The 21,840-nt window shown below is 49.9% G+C and overlaps 1 protein-coding gene across 1 annotated transcript in view; it reads right to left on the reverse strand.

Annotated features, from left to right (window-relative positions):
• Positions 1-21,840, reverse strand: part of LOC140735216 (ankyrin-repeat and fibronectin type III domain-containing 1-like) — a 422,525-nt gene that overhangs the window by 105,113 nt on the left and 295,572 nt on the right. The window contains 3 exon segments of the mRNA XM_073060001.1: positions 16,132-16,251; positions 17,215-17,347; positions 21,115-21,214. Of these exon segments, the coding sequence (XP_072916102.1) occupies positions 16,132-16,251; positions 17,215-17,347; positions 21,115-21,214 (353 nt within the window).

Here is a 21,840-nt window from a genome sequence, read left to right on the forward strand (position 1 = left end):
CAATGATCTTCTCAGTAGACCTCATTATCCGCTGCAGGGTCTTGCAATCCGAGATGGTGCAATTTCCAAACCAGACAGTGATGCAGCTGCTCAGGATGCTCTCAATACAACCCCTGTAGAATGTGATGAGGATGGGGGTTGGGAGATGGACTTTCCTCAGTCTTTGCAGAAAGTAGAGATGCTGCTGGGCTTTCTTTGCTATGGAGCTGGCATTGAGGGATTAGGTGAGATTCTCTGCCAGATGAACACCAAGAAATTTGGTGCTCTTAACAATCTCTACCGAGGAGCCGTCGATGTTCAGCGGGAAGTGGTTGCTCTGTACCCTCCTGAAGTCAACAACCATCTCTTTTGTTTTGTTCACATTCAGAGACAGGTTGTTGGCTCTGCACCAGTCTGTTAGCCGCTGTGCCTCCTCTCTGTAAGCTGACTTGTCGCTATTGCTGACCCACCACGGTCGTGTCATCAGTGAACTTGATGATGTGGTTCGAGCTGTGTGTTGCAGCACAGTCGTGGGTCAGCAGAGTGAACAGCAGTGGACTGAGCACACAGCCCTGGGGGCCCCCCGTGCTCAGTGTGATGGTGTTGGAGGTGCTGCTCCTGATCCTAACTGACAGGCCCAGTAGGCTCAGCTTTCCAATCGTTTTCTGAGGGATGATGGTGTTGAATGCTGAACTGAAGTCTATGAACAGCATTTGAACGTACGGGTCTTTTTTGTCCAGGTGGGTTAGGGCCAGGTGGAGGGTGATGGCAATGGCATCGTCTGTTGAGCGGTTGGACGGTACGCAAACTGCAGGGGGTCCAGTGAGGGGGGCAGCAGGGTCTTGATATGCCTCATGACGAGCATGACTAGTTGTAGTTGGGAACTGAATGTCCAAGCAGGGATCGGAAGATAGGCAGAGGGAGTGGTGTGGCTTTACTGGTAAAGAATGGCATCAAATCAGTAGAAAGATGTGACATAGGATCGTTTGAGTTAAGAAACTGCAAGGGTAAAAGGATGCTGATGGCAGTTATATACAGGCCTCCCAACAGTGGCTGGGAGGTGGACCACAGGTTACAACAGGAAATAGATAAGTTGAGTCAAAAGAGCAATGTTATGGTAGCAATGGAAGATTTTAAAATGCAGATTGATTGGTCGGTTGGTAATGGATCTTAAGAGAGTGAGTCTGTTGAATGCCTAAGAGATGGCTTTTTAGAGCAGTTTGTCATTGAGCCTATTAGGGGATCAGCTATACTGGATTGGGTGTTATGTAATGAACCAGAGGTGACTAGGGAGCTTAAGGTAAAAGAACCCTTAGGAACCAGTGATCACAATATGATTGAGTTCAAACACGAGGAAATCTGCAGATGCTGGAAATTCAAACAACACACACAAAATGCTGGTGGAACGCAGCAGGCTAAGCAGCACCTATAAGGAGAAGCACTGTCGATGTTTCGGGCCGAGACACTTCGTCAGGACTAACTGAAAGGAGAGATACTAAGAGATTTGAAAGTAGTTGGGGGAGGGGGAAATGCGAAATGATTGGAGAAGACCGGAGTGGGTGGGATGAAGCTAAGACCAGGAAAGGTGATTGGCGAAAGTGATACAGAGCTGAAGAAGGGAAAGGATCATGGGACAGGAGGCCTCGGGAGAAAGAAAGGGGGAGGGGAGCACCAGAGGGAGATGGAGAACAAGCAGGGTGATGGGCGGAGAGAGAGAGAAAAAAACCAAACAACTAAATATGTCAGGGATGGGGTAAGAAGGGGAGGAGGGGCATTAACAGAAGTTAGAGAAGTCAATGTTCATGCCATCAGGTTGGAGGCTACCCAGCCGGTACATAAGGTGTTGTTCCTCCAACCTGAGTGTGGCTTCATTTTGACAGTAGAGGAGGCCATGGATAGACATATCAGAATGGGAATGGAACGTGGAATTAAAATGTGTGGCCACTGGGAGATCCTACTTTCTCTGGCAGACCGAGCGTAGGTGTTCAGCGAAACGGTCTCCCAGTCTGTGTCGGGTCTCACCAGTATACAAAAGGCCACACCGGGAGCACAGGACGCAGTATACCACACCAGCCGACTCACAGGTGAAGTTTCGCCTCACCTGGAAGGACTGTCTGGGGCCCTGAATGGTGGTGAGGGAGGAAGTGTAAGGGCAGGTGTAGCACTTGTTCCGCTTACAAGGATAAGTGATTACAAGGATTTTCAGAGATGTTACCAGGAAGGTGGATGAAGGCAAGGGATTGATTGTTCTCTATATGAACTTTAGTAAGGCACTTGACAAGGTCCCACAGGGAAGGCTGGCCAAGAAGGTTCAGTTGCTCGGCACTTAGGATAAAGTCTTAGAGTCACAAAGTCATAGTGAAGTACAGCATGGAAACAGGCCTTTTGGCCCATCTAGTCCATACCAAAACCCATTAAATTGCCTACTCCCCTTGATTTGCACCAGGACCATAGCTCTCCATATCTCCATTATCCATGTACCTATCCAAACTTCTCTTCAATGTTGAAATTGAACTCAAGTGGACCACTTGTGTTGACAGCTCATTCCACATACTCACAGCCTTCTGAGTGTGCTGGGCCCCCTACTCTACTTGCTTTACACCTATGACTGTGTGGCTAAGTACAGCTCCAACACCATATACAGGTTTGCTGATGACACCACTGTTGTGGGCTGTATTAAAAGTGGTGATGAATCAGCATACAGGAGGGAGATAGAAAATTTGACTGAGTGGTGTAATAACAACAACCTCTCACTCAATGTCAATAAGACCAAGGAATTGATTATAGACTTCAGGAGAGGAAAACTAGAGGTCCATGAGTCAGTAATCATTTGAGTATCAGAGGGGGAGAGGGTCAGTAACTTTATATTCCTGGGTATCACTATCTCAGAGGACCTATCCTGGACCCATCATATAAATGTAATTGCAAAGAAAGCACAACAGCACTTCAACTTCCTCAGGAGTCTGTGGAGATTCGGCATGTCATTAAAAACCTTGGCAAACTTCTATAGATGTGTGGTGGAAAGTGTGCTGATTGTCTGCATTACAGCCTGATATGTAGTTGGTGGTTGCCTCTGGAGGCCTGTGACGAGTGGAGTGCCACAGAGATCAACGCTGGGCCCTTTGTTGTTTGTTATCCATATCAATGATTTGCAATTGACACCAAGATTGGGGGTGTTGTAGACAGTGAGGAAGGCTATCATGGTTTGCAGAGGGATCTGCATCAGCTGGAAAAATGGGCTTAAAAATGAAAGATGGAATTTAATGCAGACAAGTGCGAAGTTTCGCACTTTGTTGGACCAGCCAGGGTAGGTCTTACACAGTGAATGGTAGAGCTCTGAGGAGTGTGGCAGAACAAAGGGGTCTGGGAGTACAGGTACATAATTAGTTGAAAGTGGCGTCACAGGCAGATAGGGTCATAAAGAAACATTCATAAATCAATGTATTGAGTACAGGAGATGGAATGTATGCTGAAGTTGCATGAGATGTTGGTGAGGCCTAATTTGAAGAATTGTGTACAGTTTTGGTCACCTACCTACAGGAGAGATGTAAATAAGATCAAAAGAGTACAGAGAAAATTTATAAGGGTGTTGCTGAGTCTGGAGGACCAGAGTTATAAGGAAAGATTGAATAGGTTAGGATTGTAGAAGATTGAGAGGAGATTTGATAGAGGTATACAAAATTATGAGGTGTATGGATAGGGTAAATGCAAGCAGGCTTTTTCCACTGAGGTTGTGTGGGACCACAACTAGAGATCATGGCTTAGGGCTGAAACACGAAAAGTTTAAGAGGAATCTTCTTCACTCAGAAGGTTATGAGAATGTGGAATTGTCAGGAACGGGGCTGGATGGACCCAAACGCAGGACACAGACACAGAAGTACTAGGGGGAGAACAGAATGGGGATGCCATGGCATCTAAGGGTAGAGCTGGGGTTCAGGTAGATAGAGTGTCAGGCAGGCAGAGCAGACCGGGCTCCCGGAGTTCGGGCAGGCGGAGCGGAGCGGGCTCCCGGAGTTCAGGCAGGCAGAGCGGAGCGGGTTCCCGGAGTTCGAGTTCAGGTAGAGCAGAGCGGACTCCCGGAGTTCAGGCAGGCAGACAGGTCCCTGGGGTTCAGGCAGGTAGACAGGTCCCCGGGGTTCAGGCAGACAGACAGGTCCCCGAGGTTCAGGCAGACAGACAGGTCCCCGGGGTTCAGACAGGCAGACAGGTCCCCGGGGTTCAGGCAGGCAGGCAGACAGGTCCCCGGGGTTCAGGCAGGTAGGCAGACAGGTCCCCGAGGTTCAGGCAGGCAGGCAGACAGGTCCCCGGGGTTCAGGCAGGCAGGCAGACAGGTCCCCGGGGTTCAGGCAGGTAGACAGGTCCCCGGGGTTCAGGCAGGCAGACAGACAGGTCCCCGAGGTTCAGGCAGACAGACAGGTCCCCGGGGTTCAGGCAGGTAGACAGGTCCCCGGGGTTCAGGCAGGCAGACAGACAGGTCCCCGGGGTTCAGGCAGGCAGACAGACAGGTCCCCGAGGTTCAGGCAAACAGACAGGTCCCCGGGGTTCAGGCAGGCAGGCAGACAGGTCCCCGGGGTTCAGGCAGGCAGGCAGACAGGTCCCCGGGGTTCCGGCAGACAGGCAGACAGGTCCCCGGGGTTCAGGCAGACAGACAGGTCCCCGGGGTTCAGGCAGGCAGACAGGTCTCCGGGGTTCAGGCAGGCAGGCAGACAGGTCCCCAGGGTTCAGGCAGGCAGACAGACAGGCTCCCGGTGTTCAGGCAGGCAGACAGGTCCCCGGGGTTCAGGCAGGCAGGCAGACAGATCCCCGGGGTTCAGGCAGGCAGGTAGACAGATCCCCGGGGTTCAGGCAGGCAGGTAGTCAGGTCCCCGGGGTTCAGGCAGGCAGGCAGACAGATCCCCGGGGTTCAGGCAGGCAGGTAGACAGATCCTCGGGGTTCAGGCAGGCAGGCAGACAGATCCTCGGGGTTCAGGCAGGCAGGTAGACAGGTCCCCGGGGTTCAGGCAGGCAGGTAGACAGGTCCCCGGGGTTCCGGCAGACAGGCAGACAGGTCTAGGTGGCTAGATAAGCTGGCAGAGAGCCCTCCCTGGGCGGGCCGCATATATCCCGGGTAGGGCCACCTCCCAGGCGGAAACACCGGAGGCCTGGGCAAGACACGGACCCCTAGGCAGATGTGGGGCACAATCCCAGGGTTTGAGCGGAATAGAAGGACGGGGTAGAACCCCCGCCGGGCAGCGGCAGGTCGGCCGGACCCGCCCGACGGAGGCAAGGGGTAGGAATGGGCAGAACCACCGCCGGGCAGCAGCAGACTGGCCGGATCCGCCCGACGGAGGCAAGGGGTAGGAATGGGCATAGGTCCAGGGTGACTAACACAACAGTCATGATAATGGGAAATCGGGAAAGGCCGGCAGACAGCGCGACCGCGCGAACAAAACAAACGAGCGGAGAAGCGGGACTAGCACATGGGAAGAAAGGTGGGGGAGAGGACCAACCTGGCAGTACTGGCACGGGGCAGAGAAGCATGATGAGGAGTGGATCTGAGCCCGGACAGGATAACAGAATGCAGAGAAGAGTTCGGAACCGGCAGAGAAACAGGAAACAGAACAAAACGACCACCCGCCTGGTCCCAATCCCAAGGCCCCTTATAAACACCTGCAGCTCAATGAGTCACAGGTGTGCCTCCTTGAGCCAGGAGGGGCCTAACTAGTTCACGGGAGACGGGAGGGGCAACTGCAGGACCTGGAGTCCAGAGCCCTCGGACCGGATCAAGACCCGGAACATGGATTCTGGACCGGACCGGACCCTGACAGGAATGAACTGCCAGCACAAGTGGTCCATGTGAGCTCGATTTCACTGTTGAAGAGAAGTTTGGATAGGTACATGGATAATAGAGGTATGGAGGGCTATAGTCCAGGTACAGGTCATTAGGAGTAGGCAGTTTAACTGGATTTGGCATGGACTAGATGGGCCCAAGGGCCTGTTTCTGTGCTGCACTTCTCTATGACATCTTCAAGGAGCAATGCCTCAAAAAGACAGCATCCATCATTAAGGACAACCATCACCCAGGATATGTTCTTTTCTCATTGCTGCCATCTGGGAGGAGGTACAGGAGTCTGAAGGCACACACTCAGCAATTCAGGAACAGCTTCTTCCCCTCTGCCATCCAATTCCTAAATGGACACTGAACCCATGGACACTACCTCACCTTTTATTTTTATTTTTATTTTTGCACTTCTGATTTAATTCAACTATTTAATATACATATATATTTCTGTAATTCGCAGCTTTTTCCCTTCGATGATTTAAGTATTGCATTGTACTTTCACAACACACGCCGATGATATTCAAGTAAATTGTGATTTTGATTCTCAGGGCATAGACTTTGGGAAGGATACAGAGACTGCAGGGAAAAGTGTGGGAGTTAAAGGCTAATTGTGGCAGGGTTACTTTGACCCTCCCAGTGATGAATGGTTCCCTACAGTGGGAAGGGAAATGGGCAGGAGTTCTGAAGGTGGAACCATTAGGTCTGAGCGTGCAGAGGGAGATGTAGATGTCAATGTGACTGTCCAAAGAGGCTAGGAAAACAAATTTCACGACACATGCTGGTGATAATAAACTTGATTCTGACCACTGCCATATACAGATCACTTTCGAGCTTTATTATCACTGACATAAGACCAGAAGACATAGGAACAAAATTAAGCCAACTGGCCCATGGAGTCTGCTCTGCCATTCTATCTTGGTTGATTGATTATCCCTCTCAACCCCATTCTCCTGCCCACCCCATGACATCTGATGCCCGATTAATCAAGACACGGCCTCCACAGCTGTCTGTGGCAATGAATTCCACAGATTCACCACCTTCTAGCCAGAGAAATTCTCATCTCTAATCTAAAAGGACATCCCTATATTTTGAGTAAGTGCTTTTTGTCCTTGACTCCACGCTATAGGAAACATCCTCTCCACTTATATTCTATTGAGGTCTTACACTATCGATAGGTTTCAATGTTGCATGTCCTAAAGTTTGCTGATTTGCAGCAGCAGTATAGAGCAATAAGCAAAAATAACTATGTAATAGAAATAAATGGTGCAAAGGAGGAATAATCAGCTAGTGTTGATAACAGGGTCCAGTGGTGACCAGGTTCCCAGTGTGATTACAGGGACCAGTGGTGACCAGGTTCCCAGAGTGACTACAGGATCCATGGTGACCAGGTTCCCAGTGTGATTACAGGGACCAGTGGGGACCAGGTTCCCAGTGTGATTACAGGGACCAGTGGTGACCAGGTTTCCAGTGTGATTACAGGGACCAGTGGTGACCAGGCTCCCAGTGTGATTACAGGGTCCAGTGGTGACCAGGTTCCCAGTGTGATTACAGGGACCAGTGGTGACCAGGTTCCCAGTGTGATTACAGGGACCAGTGGGGACCAGGTTCCCAGAGTGACTACAGGATCCATGGTGACCAGGTTCCCAGTGTGATTACAGGGACCAGTGGGGACCAGGTTCCCAGTGTGATTACAGGGACCAGTGGTGACCGAGTTCCCAGTGTGATTACAGGGACCAGTGGTGACCAGGCTCCCAGTGTGATTACAGGGTCCAGTGGTGACCAGGTTCCCAGTGTGATTACAGGGACCAGTGGTGACCAGGTTCCCAGTGTGATTACAGGGACCAGTGGGGACCAGGTTCACAGCGTGATTACAGGGACCAGTGGGGACCAGGTTCACAGCGTGATTACAGGGACCAGTGGGGACCAGGTTCCCAGTGTGATTACAGGGACCAGTGGGGACCAGGTTCCCAGAGTGTCTACAGGGTCCAGTGGTGACCAGGTTCCAAGTGTGATTACAGGGACCAGTGGTGACCAGGTTCCCAGTGTGACTACAGGGACCAGTGGGGACCAGGTTCCCAGTGTGATTACAGGGACCAGTGGGGACCAGGTTCCCAGAGTGACTACAGGGTCCAATGGTGACCAGGTTCCAAGTGTGATTACAGGGTCCAGTGGTGACCAGGTTCCCAGTGTGATTACAGGGTCCAGTGGTGACCAGGTTCCCAGAGTGATTACAGGAAACAGTGGTGACCAGGCTCCCAGTGTGATTACAGGGACCAGTGGTGACCAGGTTCCCAGTATGATTACAGGAACCAGTGGTGACCAGGCTCCCAGTGTGATTACAGGGACCAGTGGGGACCAGGTTCCCAGAGTGACTACAGGGTCCAGTGGTGACCAGGTTCCAAGTGTGATTACAGGGACCAGTGGTGACCAGGTTCCCAGTGTGACTACAGGGACCAGTGGGGACCAGGTTCCCAGTGTGATTACAGGGACCAGTGGGGACCAGGTTCCCAGAGTGACTACAGGGTCCAGTGGTGACCAGGTTCCAAGTGTGATTACAGGGACCAGTGGTGACCAGGTTCCCAGTGTGATTACAGGGTCCAGTGGTGACCAGGTTCCCAGAGTGATTACAGGAACCAGTGGTGACCAGGCTCCCAGTGTGATTACAGGGACCAGTGGTGACCAGGTTCCCAGTATGATTACAGGAACCAGTGGTGACCAGGCTCCCAGTGTGATTACAGGGACCAGTGGTGACCAGGTTCTTGTATGATTACAGGGACCAGTGGTGACCAGGTTCCCAGTGTGACTACAGGGTCCATGGTGACCAGGTTCCAAGTGTGACTACAGGGACCAGTGGGGACCAGGTTCCCAGTGTGATTACAGGGTCCATGGTGACCAGGTTCCCAGAGTGACTACAGGATCCATGGTGACCAGGTTCCCAGTGTGATTACAGGGACCAGTGGGGACCAGGTTCCCAGTGTGATTACAGGGACCAGTGGTGACCAGGTTCCCAGTGTGATTACAGGGTACATGGTGACCAGGTTCCCAGTGTGATTACAGGGTCCATGGTGACCAGGTTCCCAGTGTGATTACAGGGACCAGTGGGGACCAGGTTCCCAGTGTGATTACAGGGTCCATGGTGACCAGGTTCCCAGAGTGACTACAGGGTCCAGTGGTGGCCAGGTTCCCAGAGTGACTACAGGGTCCATGGTGACCAGGTTCCCAGTGTGATTACAGGGACCAGTGGTGACCAGGTTCCCAGTGTGATTACAGGGTCCAGTGGGGAACAGGTTCCCAGTGTGATTACAGGGACCAGTGGTGACCAGGTTCCCAGTGTGATTACAGGGACCAGTGGTGACCAGGTTCCCAGTGTGATTACAGGGTCCAGTGGTGACCAGGTTCCCAGTGTGATTACAGGGACCAGTGGTGACCAGGTTCCCAGTGTGATTACAGGGACCAGTGGTGACCAGGTTCCCAGTGTGATTACAGGGACCAGTGGTGACCAGGTTCCCAGTGTGATTACAGGGTCCAGTGGTGACCAGGTTCCCAGTGTGATTACAGGGACCAGAGGTGACCAGGTTCCCAGTGTGATTACAGGGACCAGTGGTGACCAGGTTCCCAGTGTGATTACAGGGACCAGTGGTGACCAGGTTCCCAGTGTGATTACAGGGACCAGTGGTGACCAGGTTCCCAGTGTGATTACAGGGACCAGTGGTGACCAGGTTCCCAGTGTGATTACAGGGTCCAGTGGTGACCAGGTTCCCAGTGTGATTACAGGGACCAGAGGTGACCAGGTTCCCAGTGTGATTACAGGGACCAGTGGTGACCAGGTTCCCAGTGTGATTACAGGGACCAGTGGTGACCAGGTTCCCAGTGTGATTACAGGGACCAGTGGTGACCAGGTTCCCAGTGTGATTACAGGGACCAGTGGTGACCAGGCTCCCAGTGTGATTACAGGGTCCAGTGGTGACCAGGTTCCCAGTGTGATTACAGGGACCAGTGGTGACCAGGTTCCCAGTGTGATTACAGGGACCAGTGGGGACCAGGTTCCCAGAGTGACTACAGGATCCATGGTGACCAGGTTCCCAGTGTGATTACAGGGATCAGTGGGGACCAGGTTCCCAGTGTGATTACAGGGACCAGTGGTGACCAGGTTCCCAGTGTGATTACAGGGACCAGTGGTGACCAGGCTCCCAGTGTGATTACAGGTTCCAGTGGTGACCAGGTTCCCAGTGTGATTACAGGGACCAGTGGTGACCAGGTTCCCAGTGTGATTACAGGGACCAGTGGGGACCAGGTTCCCAGCGTGATTACAGGGACCAGTGGGGACCAGGTTCCCAGTGTGATTACAGGGACCAGTGGGGACCAGGTTCCCAGAGTGACTACAGGGTCCAGTGGTGACCAGGTTCCAAGTGTGATTACAGGGACCAGTGGTGACCAGGTTCCCAGTGTGACTACAGGGACCAGTGGGGACCAGGTTCCCAGTGTGATTACAGGGACCAGTGGGGACCAGGTTCCCAGAGTGACTACAGGGTCCAATGGTGACCAGGTTCCAAGTGTGATTACAGGGACCAGTGGTGACCAGGTTCCCAGTGTGATTACAGGGTCCAGTGGTGACCAGGTTCCCAGAGTGATTACAGGAACCAGTGGTGACCAGGCTCCCAGTGTGATTACAGGGACCAGTGGTGACCAGGTTCCCAGTATGATTACAGGAACCAGTGGTGACCAGGCTCCCAGTGTGATTACAGGGACCAGTGGTGACCAGGTTCCCAGTATGATTACAGGAACCAGTGGTGACCAGGTTCCCAGTGTGACTACAGGGTCCATGGTGACCAGGTTCCAAGTGTGACTACAGGGACCAGTAGGGACCAGGTTCCCAGTGTGATTACAGGGTCCATGGTGACCAGGTTCCCAGAGTGACTACAGGATCCATGGTGACCAGGTTCCCAGTGTGATTACAGGGACCAGTGGGGACCAGGTTCCCAGTGTGATTACAGGGACCAGTGGTGACCAGGTTCCCAGTGTGATTACAGGGACCAGTGGTGACCAGGTTCCCAGTGTGATTACAGGGTCCAGTGGTGACCAGGTTCGCAGTGTGATTACAGGGACCAGTGGCGACCAGGTTCCCAGTGTGATTACAGGGACCAGTGGGGACCAGGTTCCCAGCGTGATTACAGGGACCAGTGGGGACCAGGTTCCCAGTGTGATTACAGGGACCAGTGGGGACCAGGTTCCCAGAGTGACTACAGGGTCCAGTGGTGACCAGGTTCCAAGTGTGATTACAGGGACCAGTGGTGACCAGGTTCCCAGTGTGACTACAGGGACCAGTGGGGACCAGGTTCCCAGTGTGATTACAGGGACCAGTGGGGACCAGGTTCCCAGAGTGACTACAGGGTCCAGTGGTGACCAGGTTCCAAGTGTGATTACAGGGACCAGTGGTGACCAGGTTCCCAGTGTGATTACAGGGTCCAGTGGTGACCAGGTTCCCAGAGTGATTACAGGAACCAGTGGTGACCAGGCTCCCAGTGTGATTACAGGGACCAGTGGTGACCAGGTTCCCAGTATGATTACAGGAACCAGTGGTGACCAGGCTCCCAGTGTGATTACAGGGACCAGTGGTGACCAGGTTCCCAGTATGATTACAGGGACCAGTGGAGACCAGGTTCCCAGTGTGACTACAGGGTCCATGGTGACCAGGTTCCAAGTGTGACTACAGGGACCAGTGGGGACCAGGTTCCCAGTGTGATTACAGGGTCCATGGTGACCAGGTTCCCAGAGTGACTACAGGATCCATGGTGACCAGGTTCCCAGTGTGATTACAGGGACCAGTGGGGACCAGGTTCCCAGTGTGATTACAGGGACCAGTGGTGACCAGGTTCCCAGTGTGATTACAGGGACCAGTGGTGACAAGGTTCCCAGAGTGACTACAGGGTCCATGGTGACCAGGTTCCCAGTGTGATTACAGGGTCCATGGTGACCAGGTTTCCAGTGTGATTACAGGGTCCATGGTGACCAGGTTCCCAGTGTGATTACAGGGTCCGTGGTGACCAGGTTCCCAGAGTGACTACAGGGTCCAGTGGTGGCCAGGTTCCCAGAGTGACTACAGGGTCCATGGTGACCAGGTTCCCAGTGTGATTACAGGGACCAGTGGTGACCAGGTTCCCAGTGTGATTACAGGGTCCAGTGGTGACCAGGTTCCCAGTGTGATTACAGGGACCAGAGGTGACCAGGTTCCCAGTGTGATTACATGGACCAGTGGTGACCAGGTTCCCAGTGTGATTACAGGGACCAGTGGTGACCAGGTTCTCAGTGTGATTACAGGGACCAGTGGTGACCAGGTTCCCAGTGTGATTACAGGGACCAGTGGTGATCAGGTTCCCAGAGTGACTACAGGGTCCAGTGGTGACCAGGTTCCCAGTGTGATTACAGGGACCAGTGGTGACCAGGCTCCCAGTGTGATTACAGGGACCAGTGGTGACCAGGTTCCCAGTGTGATTACAGGGACCAGTGGTGACCAGGTTCCCAGTGTGATTACAGGGTCCAGTTGTGACCAGGTTCCCAGAGTGATTACAGGGACCAGTGGTGACCAGGTTCCCAGTGTGATTACAGGGACCAGTGGTGACCAGGTTCCCTGTGTGATTACAGGGACCAGTGGTGACCAGGTTCCCAGTGTGATTACAGGGTCCAGTGGTGACCAGGTTCCCAGAGTGATTACAGGGACCAGTGGTGACCAGGTTCCCAGTGTGATTACAGGGACCAGTGGGGACCAGGTTCCCAGAGTGACTACAGGGTCCAGTGGTGACCAGGTTCCCAGTGTGATTACAGGGACCAGTGGGGACCAGGTTCCCAGAGTGACTACAGGGTCCAGTGGTGACCAGGTTCCCAGTGTGATTACAGGGACCAGTGGTGACCAGGTTCCCAGTATGATTACAGGAACCAGTGGTGACCAGGTTCCCAGTGTGATTACAGGGACCAGTGGTGACCAGGTTCCCAGTGTGATTACAGGGTCCATGGTGACCAGGTTCCCAGTGTGATTACAGGGTCCAGTGGTGACCAGGTTCCCAGTGTGATTACAGGGACCAGTGGGGACCAGGTTCCCAAAGTGATTACAGGGACCAGTGGTGACCAGGTTCCCAGTGTGACTACAGGGTCCATGGTGACCAGGTTCCCAGTGTGATTACAGGAACCAGTGGTGACCAGGTTCCCAGAGTGACTACAGGGTCCAGTGGTGACCAGGTTCCCAGTGTGATTACAGGGACCAGTGGTGACCAGGTTCCCAGTATGATTACAGGGACCAGTGGTGACCAGGTTCCCAGTGTGATTACAGGGACCAGTGGTGACCAGGTTCCCAGTGTGATTACAGGGACCAGTGGTGACCAGGTTCCCAGTGTGATTACAGGGACCAGTGGGGACCAGGCTCCCAGTATGATTACAGGGACCAGTGGGGACAAGGTTCCCAGAGTGACTACAGGGTCCAGTGGTGACCAGGTTCCCAGAGTGACTACAGGGTCCAGTGGTGACCAGATTCCCAGTGTGAACAGGGATCCAATTGCAGACCCAGTACTGTGCACACAGTGATATTAATTGAGTAACAAATCCCAAGTGCAAACAAAGCCAATGTCAAAATTCAGGCAGAGATCAAAACATCCAGAAAAATCCAAAAACCAGAATCGGAGAGTCGATATTCAGATGGACAGAGTTCAGATACGAATGCTGGAAAGGCGCAGGAAAACTCACTGGCACAATCTGGCAACAAACAGGTGAAAACACAGGACTGAAATACACTGAGCAATAAACAGAGAGGCAGATGATCGGTGGAGCACAGTGAGACAGAAGTGGCAGCAATACAGGTAATAATGAGAAAACGGTGAGAGGCAAAGTACTCATCATACAGGGGCCGTAGTAAAACAGGAGTGGGGACAGGAACACATGGAGCATGAAAACAAACAAGAGCACATGGCAATACACAACCACAGACTACAGCTAGGGGGAAAACACAAAAAGACGAAGTTCAACTGGATGTACTGACAGGCTCGTAAGGCACGACCTGCCCTTGACAAAGCCATGCTCACTATTCCTTATCATATTATGCTTCTCCAAATGTTCATAAACCCTACCTCTCATGATCTTTTCCATCAGCTTACCAACCACTGAAGTAAGACTCACTGGTCTATAATTTCCTGGGCTATCTCTACTCCCTTTCTTGAATAAAGGAACAACATCTGCAACCCTCCAATCCTCCAGAACCTCTCCCATCCCAATTGATGATGCAACGATTGTTGCCAGAGGCTCAGCAATCTCCACCCTTGCCTCCCACAGTAGCCTGGGGTACATCTCATCCAGTCCCGGAGACTTATCCAACTTGATGCTTTCTGAAAGCTCCAGCACATCCTCTTTCTTAATATCAATATGCTCAAGCTTTTCAATCCACTGTAAATCATCCCAACAATCACCAAGATCCTTTTCCATAGTGAATACTGAAGCAAAGTACTCATTAAGTATCTCTGCTATCTCCTCTGGTTCCATACACACTTTTCCACTGTCGCACTTGATTGGTCCTATTCTCTCATGTCTTATCCTCTTGCTCTTCACATACTTGTAGAATGCCTTGGGGTTTTCCTTAATCCTGATCACCAACTTAATACTCATGGCCCCTTCTAGCTCTCCTAATTTCTTTCTTAAACTCCTTCCTGCTAGCCTTATAATTTTCCAGATCTCTATCATTACCTAGTTTTTTGAACCTTTCATAAGCTTTTCTTTTCTTCTTTACTAGATTTTCAACAGCCTTTGTACACCACGGTTCCTGTACCCTACCATCCATTCCTTGTCTCATTGGAACGTACCTATGCAGAACGCTACGCAAATATCCCTGAACATTTGCCACATTCCTGCTGTACATTTCCCTGAGAAAATCTGTTTCCAATTTATGCTTCCAAGTTCCTGCCTGATAGCTTCATATTTCCTCTTACTTCAATTAAATGTTTTCTTAACATGTCTGTTCCAATCCCTCTCCAATGCTACGGTAAAGGAGATAGAATTGTGATCACTATCTCCAAAATGCTCTCCCACTGACAGACCTGACACCTGACCAGGTTCATTTCCCAATACCAGATCAAGTACAGACTCTCCTCATGTAGGCTTATCTACATATTGTATCAGGAAACCTTCCTGAACACACCTAACAAACTCCACCCCATCTAAACCCCTTGCTCTAGGGAGATGCCAATCAATATTTGGGAAATTAATATCTCCAACCATGCCAACCCTCTTATTATTACACCTTTCCAGAATCTGTCTATCTGCTCCTCGATATCCCTGTTACTATTGGGTGGTCTATAAAAAACACCCAGTAGAGTTATTGACCCCTTCCTGTTTCTAACCTGCACCCAAAGAGACTCAGTAGACAATCCCTCCATGATTTCCTTCTTTTCTGCAGCTATGACACTATCTCTGATCAGCAGTGCCACAGCCCCACCTCTTTTGCCTCCCTCCCTGTCCTTTCTGAAACATCTAAAGCCTGGCAGTCCAAGTAACCATTCCTGCCCCTGAGCCATCCAAATCTTTGTAATGGCCACAACATCATAGCTGCATGTACTGATCCATGCTCTAAGCTCATCTGCTTTGTTCATGATGTTCCTTCATTAAAATAGACACATCTCAATCCGTTATCTATCACCTGCCTATCCTCCCTCTTGCACTGTCTCTAAGCTTTCTCTATTTGTGAGTCAACTGCTCCCTCCTCCGTCTCTTCAGTTCGGTTTCCACCCCCCAGCAATTCTAGTTTAAACTCGCCCCAGTAGCCTTAGCAAACCTCCCTGCAAAGAGTTTGGTCCCTCTCGGGTTCCCAGTGTGATTACGGGGAACAGTGGTGAACAGATTCCCAGTGTGATTACAGTGAACAGTGGTGAACAGGTTCCCAGTGTGATTACGGGGAACAGTGGTGAACAGGTTCCCAGTGTGATTACGGGGAACAGTGGTGAGAAAGTTCACTACTGACAGGATGTGGTGAACTACATATACCTGTCTGGACACGCCCCCCCCCCCCCCACCGCTGACTGCTCCTGTGGCTCCTCCCACAGACTCTGGTATAAAGGCGATTGGAGACACAGCCCCTTCCTCAGTCTCCAGGATGTTGTGTGATGGTCACTTGCTGCTTGTGCTTTCTTCCAGCCAATAAAAGCCTACCTTAACCCACGTCTCAGAGTTATTGATGGTGCATCACAGGAGTTTGGAGACTGTCCTTTGGGGACTGCCTCCCACCCTCTAGATGTGGGATAGTCTCTGTGGCAATGAATTCAATGGTTAGTTGATGGAGTTTTGTGGTTCCAGCTCACCTGCAGTTGAGCGACAGCTACAAGCATGTTGTGACGAGCCTGCAGTACAGATGAGCAGGACAAAGAGGAGGGAGTCATGCACTGAGCGAGCCAACGACTGTCTTCCCACATGTATGATACCTGTGTCAGAGAGCAGTTAAAAAATTAGCTTTATTTGTCACATGTACATCAAAACATTGGAACACACAGATTTATATCAAATCACCAACACAGTCCAAGGATGTGCTGGTGCCAGCCAGCAAGTGTCTCCATGCTTCCAGCACCAACAGAGCATGTCCACTGGTTAATATCCCTAACATGTATGTTTTTAGAATGTGGGAGGAAACCAGAACACCCAGATGAAGCAAATGGACACAAGAACGTAAGAGATAGGAGCAGGAGTAGGCCATGGGGATAAGGTACTGTGCAGCACCTTGCAGACAGCAGCCCAATTCTATACTCTGAATGTGAAACAAGCAGAGATCTTCACTGTACCACCACTTCTGGTCAATCCTTTCCCAGCACCGTGAGCCTTCTCCTGTATCCTGACACCCAGTGACACACCTTGTTGTTGCATATCCACCACTCAGATGGGGAGGCACTGCTGTGGCTGTGTGTGCCGTGTCATAGTGTTCAGTTTGCAACAACCACTCCACCTGTACATCCACCAATGTGATATAACGAACACAGTGCACATCTCCCACATTGTACTCACCAGATACATTTATGTGTATTAGAAATCTGCTGTGGTGTGTTGGTCACGGTGCGACAGGCAATAAAAAACAACATTCAACAATTCTAAAGGATTATACATAAAATAAAAAATAAAAAAGCATCTTCCTTGTGGTAGCTGATTATTTGGGACTTTTTAAAAACATATTTTTAATTAAAGCATCGTCCCTGCTCCCTTTTTGCTGACACATTTCCAAATGCAGGGACTTCAAAGTTCCTTATTGCTACAGCCGATTGTCTGTTGATGACCGGAGCACAATTTTTGTTCGATTCATATCCTAGCCACACACCCAGCAGGCATTTTTTAACTCACCTGGAGAGGCTATGATCAGAAGCCACGTCTCAGTCTCAGCAGACTCTCTCTCCCCTTACCTTCATGAACCAAAGGAAGTCTTGCATCAAAGAGCTGGAGTATGAATCGTCCACATTCACCACAGGAACCTGCTCCTCGTGTGTGACAACAACATCATCATCTTTATACAATATGGCAGCCAGATACAAGCCCCTGAGAAAAAGGACAACACCATGTAGCTTAGAAAAATAGAGGGCTATGGGTAACCCTTGGTAATTTCTAAAATAAGTACATGTTCAGCACAGCATTGTGGGCCAAAGGGCCTGTATTGTGCTGAAGGTTTTCTATGTTTCTACCAGTGCTCAGGAAACAAACACAATGAGCTGCATAGTCACAGAGTTCTACAGCTTAGAAACATGACAATACAAATGCTCGAGAAGCAAACAAAATAATACAACTCTGTAGCTCAGAAACAGGCCCTTCAGCCCCACATTCATGCTAACCCCTTTACCCATCTACACTAGTTCCATTTGTCTGCAGGTTAAATGCCACCCAGTAGGATCCCTCCTGTACTGGCAGTTAATGAAGAATAATATGACTGGGTAAAATCACCAGTAATGTCCAGAGTAAAATCTAAAGAGGAAATTAGGTTTGACTAATCCATTGGAGTTACCTGAGGTCAGATCAGTCTGATGGGGAACCTACAGAGGTGGTAAATCAGAATTTCTAAAGGATTTCGATAATGTCCCACACAGCAGGTAGGTAAACATTAGTTAGAGTGCATGGAATTAGTATGGACTGGGATTTGGTAAATTAAATTGGTTTATTATTGTCACATGAACCTAGATACAGTGAAAAGCCTGCCTTGCATACAGTTCAGGAACACACATAAAATGCTGGAGAAACTCAGCAGTTCAGACGGCATCCACAAAGGGAATAAACAGTCATCATTTTGGGCTAAGGCCCTTCATCTCCCCCTTCCACTGTACCCCCGCCCCCACCAAAGACACAAAAAGTCTGGAAGCATATACAACCAGGCTCAGGAAATACCTCTACCTCATATTTATATAACTATTTAATAGTTCCCTAGTCTGATAAGGTAAACTCAAACTCACAATCTGATCTTTAAACATAGAATAGTACAGCACATTACAGGCCCTTCGGCCCACAATGTTGTGCCGACCCTCAAACCCTGCCTCACATATAACCCCACACCTTAAATTCCTCCATATACCTGTCTAGTAGTTTCTTAAACTTCACTAGTGTATCTGCCTCCACCACTGACTCAGGCAGTGCATTCCATGCACCAACCACTCTCTGAGTGACAAACCTTCCTTTAATATCCCGCTTGAACTTCCCTCCCCTTACCTTAAAGCCATGTCCTCTTGTACTGAGCAGTGGTGCCCTGGGGAAGAGGCGCTGGCTGTCCACTCTGTCTATTCCTCTTAATATCTTGTACACCTCTATCATGTCTCCTCTCATCCTCCTTCTCTCCAAAGAGTAAAGCCCTAGCTCCCGTAATCTCTGATCATAATCCATATTCTCTAAACCAGGCAGCATCCTGGTAAATCTCCTCTGTACCCTTTCCAATGCTTCCACATCCTTCCTATACTGAGGCGACCAGAACTGGACACAATACTCCAAGTGTGGCCTAACTAGAGTTTTATATAGCTGCAACATTACATCGTGTCTCTTAAACTCTATCCCTCGACTTATGAAAGCTAACACCTCATAAGCTTTCTTAACTACCCTATCTACCTGTGAGGCAACTTTCAGAGATCCGTGGACATGTACCCCCAAATCCCTCTGCTCCTCCACACTACCAAGTATACTGCCATTTACTTTGTACTCTACCTCGAAGTTTGTCCTTCCAAAGTGTATCACCTCACACTTCTCTGGGTTGAACTCCATCTGCCACTTCTCAGCCTACTTCTGCATCCTATCAATGTCTCTCTGCAATCTTCGACAATCCTCTACACTATCTACAACACCACCAACCTTTGTGTCATCTGCAAACTTGCCAACCCACCCTTCTACCCCCACATCCAGGTTGTTAATAAAAATCACAAAAAGTAGAGGTCCCAGAACAGATCCTTGAGGGACACCACTAGTCACAACCCTCCAATCTGAAAGTACTCCCTCCACCACGACCCTCTGCCTTCTGCAGGCAAGCCAATTCTAAATCCACCTGGCCAAACTTCCCTGGATCCCATGCCTTCTGACTTTCTGAATAAGCCTACCATGTGGAACCTTGTCAAATGCCTTACTAAAATCCATGTAGATCACATCCACTACACTACCCTCATCTATATGCCTGGTCACCTCCTCAAAGAACTCTATCAGGCTTGTTAGGCACAATCTGCCTTTCACAAAGCCATGCTGACTGTCCTTGATCAGACCATGATTCTCTAAATGCCCATAGATCCTATCTCTAAGAATCTTTTCCAATAGCTTTCCCACCACAGACGTAAGGCTCATTATGATCTTGCACCTTATTGTTTATCCGCACTACATTTTTTGGAGCTATTGCAGATTATTCTGCATTGTTATTGTTTTACCTTGTTCTACCTCAATGCACTGTGTAACGATCTGATCTGTATGAACAAGCTTTTCACTATATATCAGAAATATGACGATAATAAACAAATTGCCATTCCAATTTCACCACCTTCTCGAGGGCAACGAAGTGCTGGGTCAGCCAATGAGGCACACATCCCTTGCATAATAAAAAATCTCTGAAGTTAACATGCCAAGGCTGCAGCTAGAAGGTAAGTGGAGGCACACCATTGCTAGACATGACTGTGGATGCTGCATCCCAGCAGTCTCTGTGATACCCAATATCTTATGGTCTCATAGATTTTCCCTCAGAGTTTACCTCCCCATGAGTATAGCCACAAGGCTGCTGAGGTTTGAGATCAGAGTTTTCCTCTCCTAGATGAGCTGCCAACCACAGTTGATGAGCTCCGTCTGGGTTCAAGGCACTAGACACCGCCTTTGCCCCTTTTCCTGTCAGTAGAAAAGGTTCTGCTGGGCTCAGTAGCCAAGCCACACATGACGGCCAGGAGATGGACTTGGTTGTCAGAAGCTATTTGAGGCGCACGCCATTGGGAGCATTTAATGGGTAGTGGAATCCCCACTACCAACCCCTGCTGGGCAATGACAACCTTAAGGAAGCAATTGTAACCATGAAGGTAAATGGAAAGTGGTCTTTACTGCACGAGTATTTGAATATTACATGAGCATTTAAACAACAATGCACTCAGTCTTTTCCCTAGGATTGGGAAATCAGGAACCAGAGGGCACAGATGGAGTGGAGAGAGGGTGGTCAGTATATGGACAAGTTGCCAGAAGATGTATTTGAGGCAGGTACATTAACAACTTGGACAGGAACATGGATTGGAAAGATTTAGAGGGATACAGGCCAATCACAGACAAATGGACTAACTGAGATCAGTATTTTGGTCAGCATAAACTGGGCCCTCTTCTGTCTTGTGTGATTCTATCAATCTAATCTACGAGCAGCTGACACCACACTGGGAAAATAGTGCAGAGTCTGATCTTCTATTGAGAAAAACGATAGGAATTCAGAAGTGGTCCACTGGACTCCGTTTGTGGTTTAGAAAGGCAAGAGGTGGTCTCACTGAAATAGTGATGATGTGAAACTGAGAACCAGGAGATACAATGTCAGAGTAGGGTGTGGCCACTAGAAATGAAGCTGGAGTGCCGAGAATGGAAATCTGAACTGCAGCTCCCTCACTGAGTTCTTCCAATACAGAAAGCAGTACATTTCAGGATTTTAAGAGAACAGAGGCATGGGGTAGGCCAGGAAAGTGGTACTGAGGTCAAAGATCAGCCATGACTTTGGTGAATGTTGGGACAGTTTGAGAGGTTGTATCTCCCCTCTCCCTGAATCTGTGTGATTCAGATTCCTTACCCAGGGATCCAATGGCCACCCTGATCCCAGATCTGATGTGACTCACCTTTTGAGACTTTTAACAAATTTACTCGTGGGCTGAAAAAAGTGCTTGAGGCTCTTGGACATTGAGTGTTTCCGTCCTGGGACATGGACTTTCGCGTTTTCTGGAAAATCAAAACAAACAGGCTTTACACCCAAGGAACCCTGAGCTCACCCTGATCTGAACATAGGCTTGGCCTGTGTTCACACAAATCACAGTGTGGGCAGCCTGATCTGAATGCAGGCTTGGCCTGTATGTACACAGGTCATGGTGTGAGCAGCCTAATCTGAATGCAGGCTTGGCCTGTATGTACACAGGTCACAGTGTGAGCAGCCTGATCAGAATGCAGGCTGGGGCTGTGTGCATACAGGTGATGATGTGAGGCCTGTATTTGCACAATCTGTGGTCTTCTGCATATTGATTGTTTGTCTGTCCTATGGGGTTAAGTCTTTCATTGATACTGTAGACAGTTTTAGTGTGAGGACACAGTATCACAGCTTCACTGATGACCAGTGTTGTGGAATTGGTCTTCAGCGGAACTTCTTGCTGTAGTTGAAGCCAAACAGCAGCCACACCGGGTGCCTATGTGGCAAGGACATAACCAGTGATCTTAGCCCACAACGTTGTGCCGAACAGCCCTCAGTTCCTTCCTTCCCGCTGGCAAACATTCACAATCAAAAATGATGTGTTATGTGTTAGATGCTGCAAATCTGAAACTATGCTCAAAATAACTGTAAGTACACATAGGAT

This window comes from Hemitrygon akajei, chromosome 11 (assembly GCF_048418815.1).
Source record: "Hemitrygon akajei chromosome 11, sHemAka1.3, whole genome shotgun sequence".
Taxonomy (NCBI): Eukaryota; Metazoa; Chordata; class Chondrichthyes; order Myliobatiformes; family Dasyatidae; genus Hemitrygon; species Hemitrygon akajei.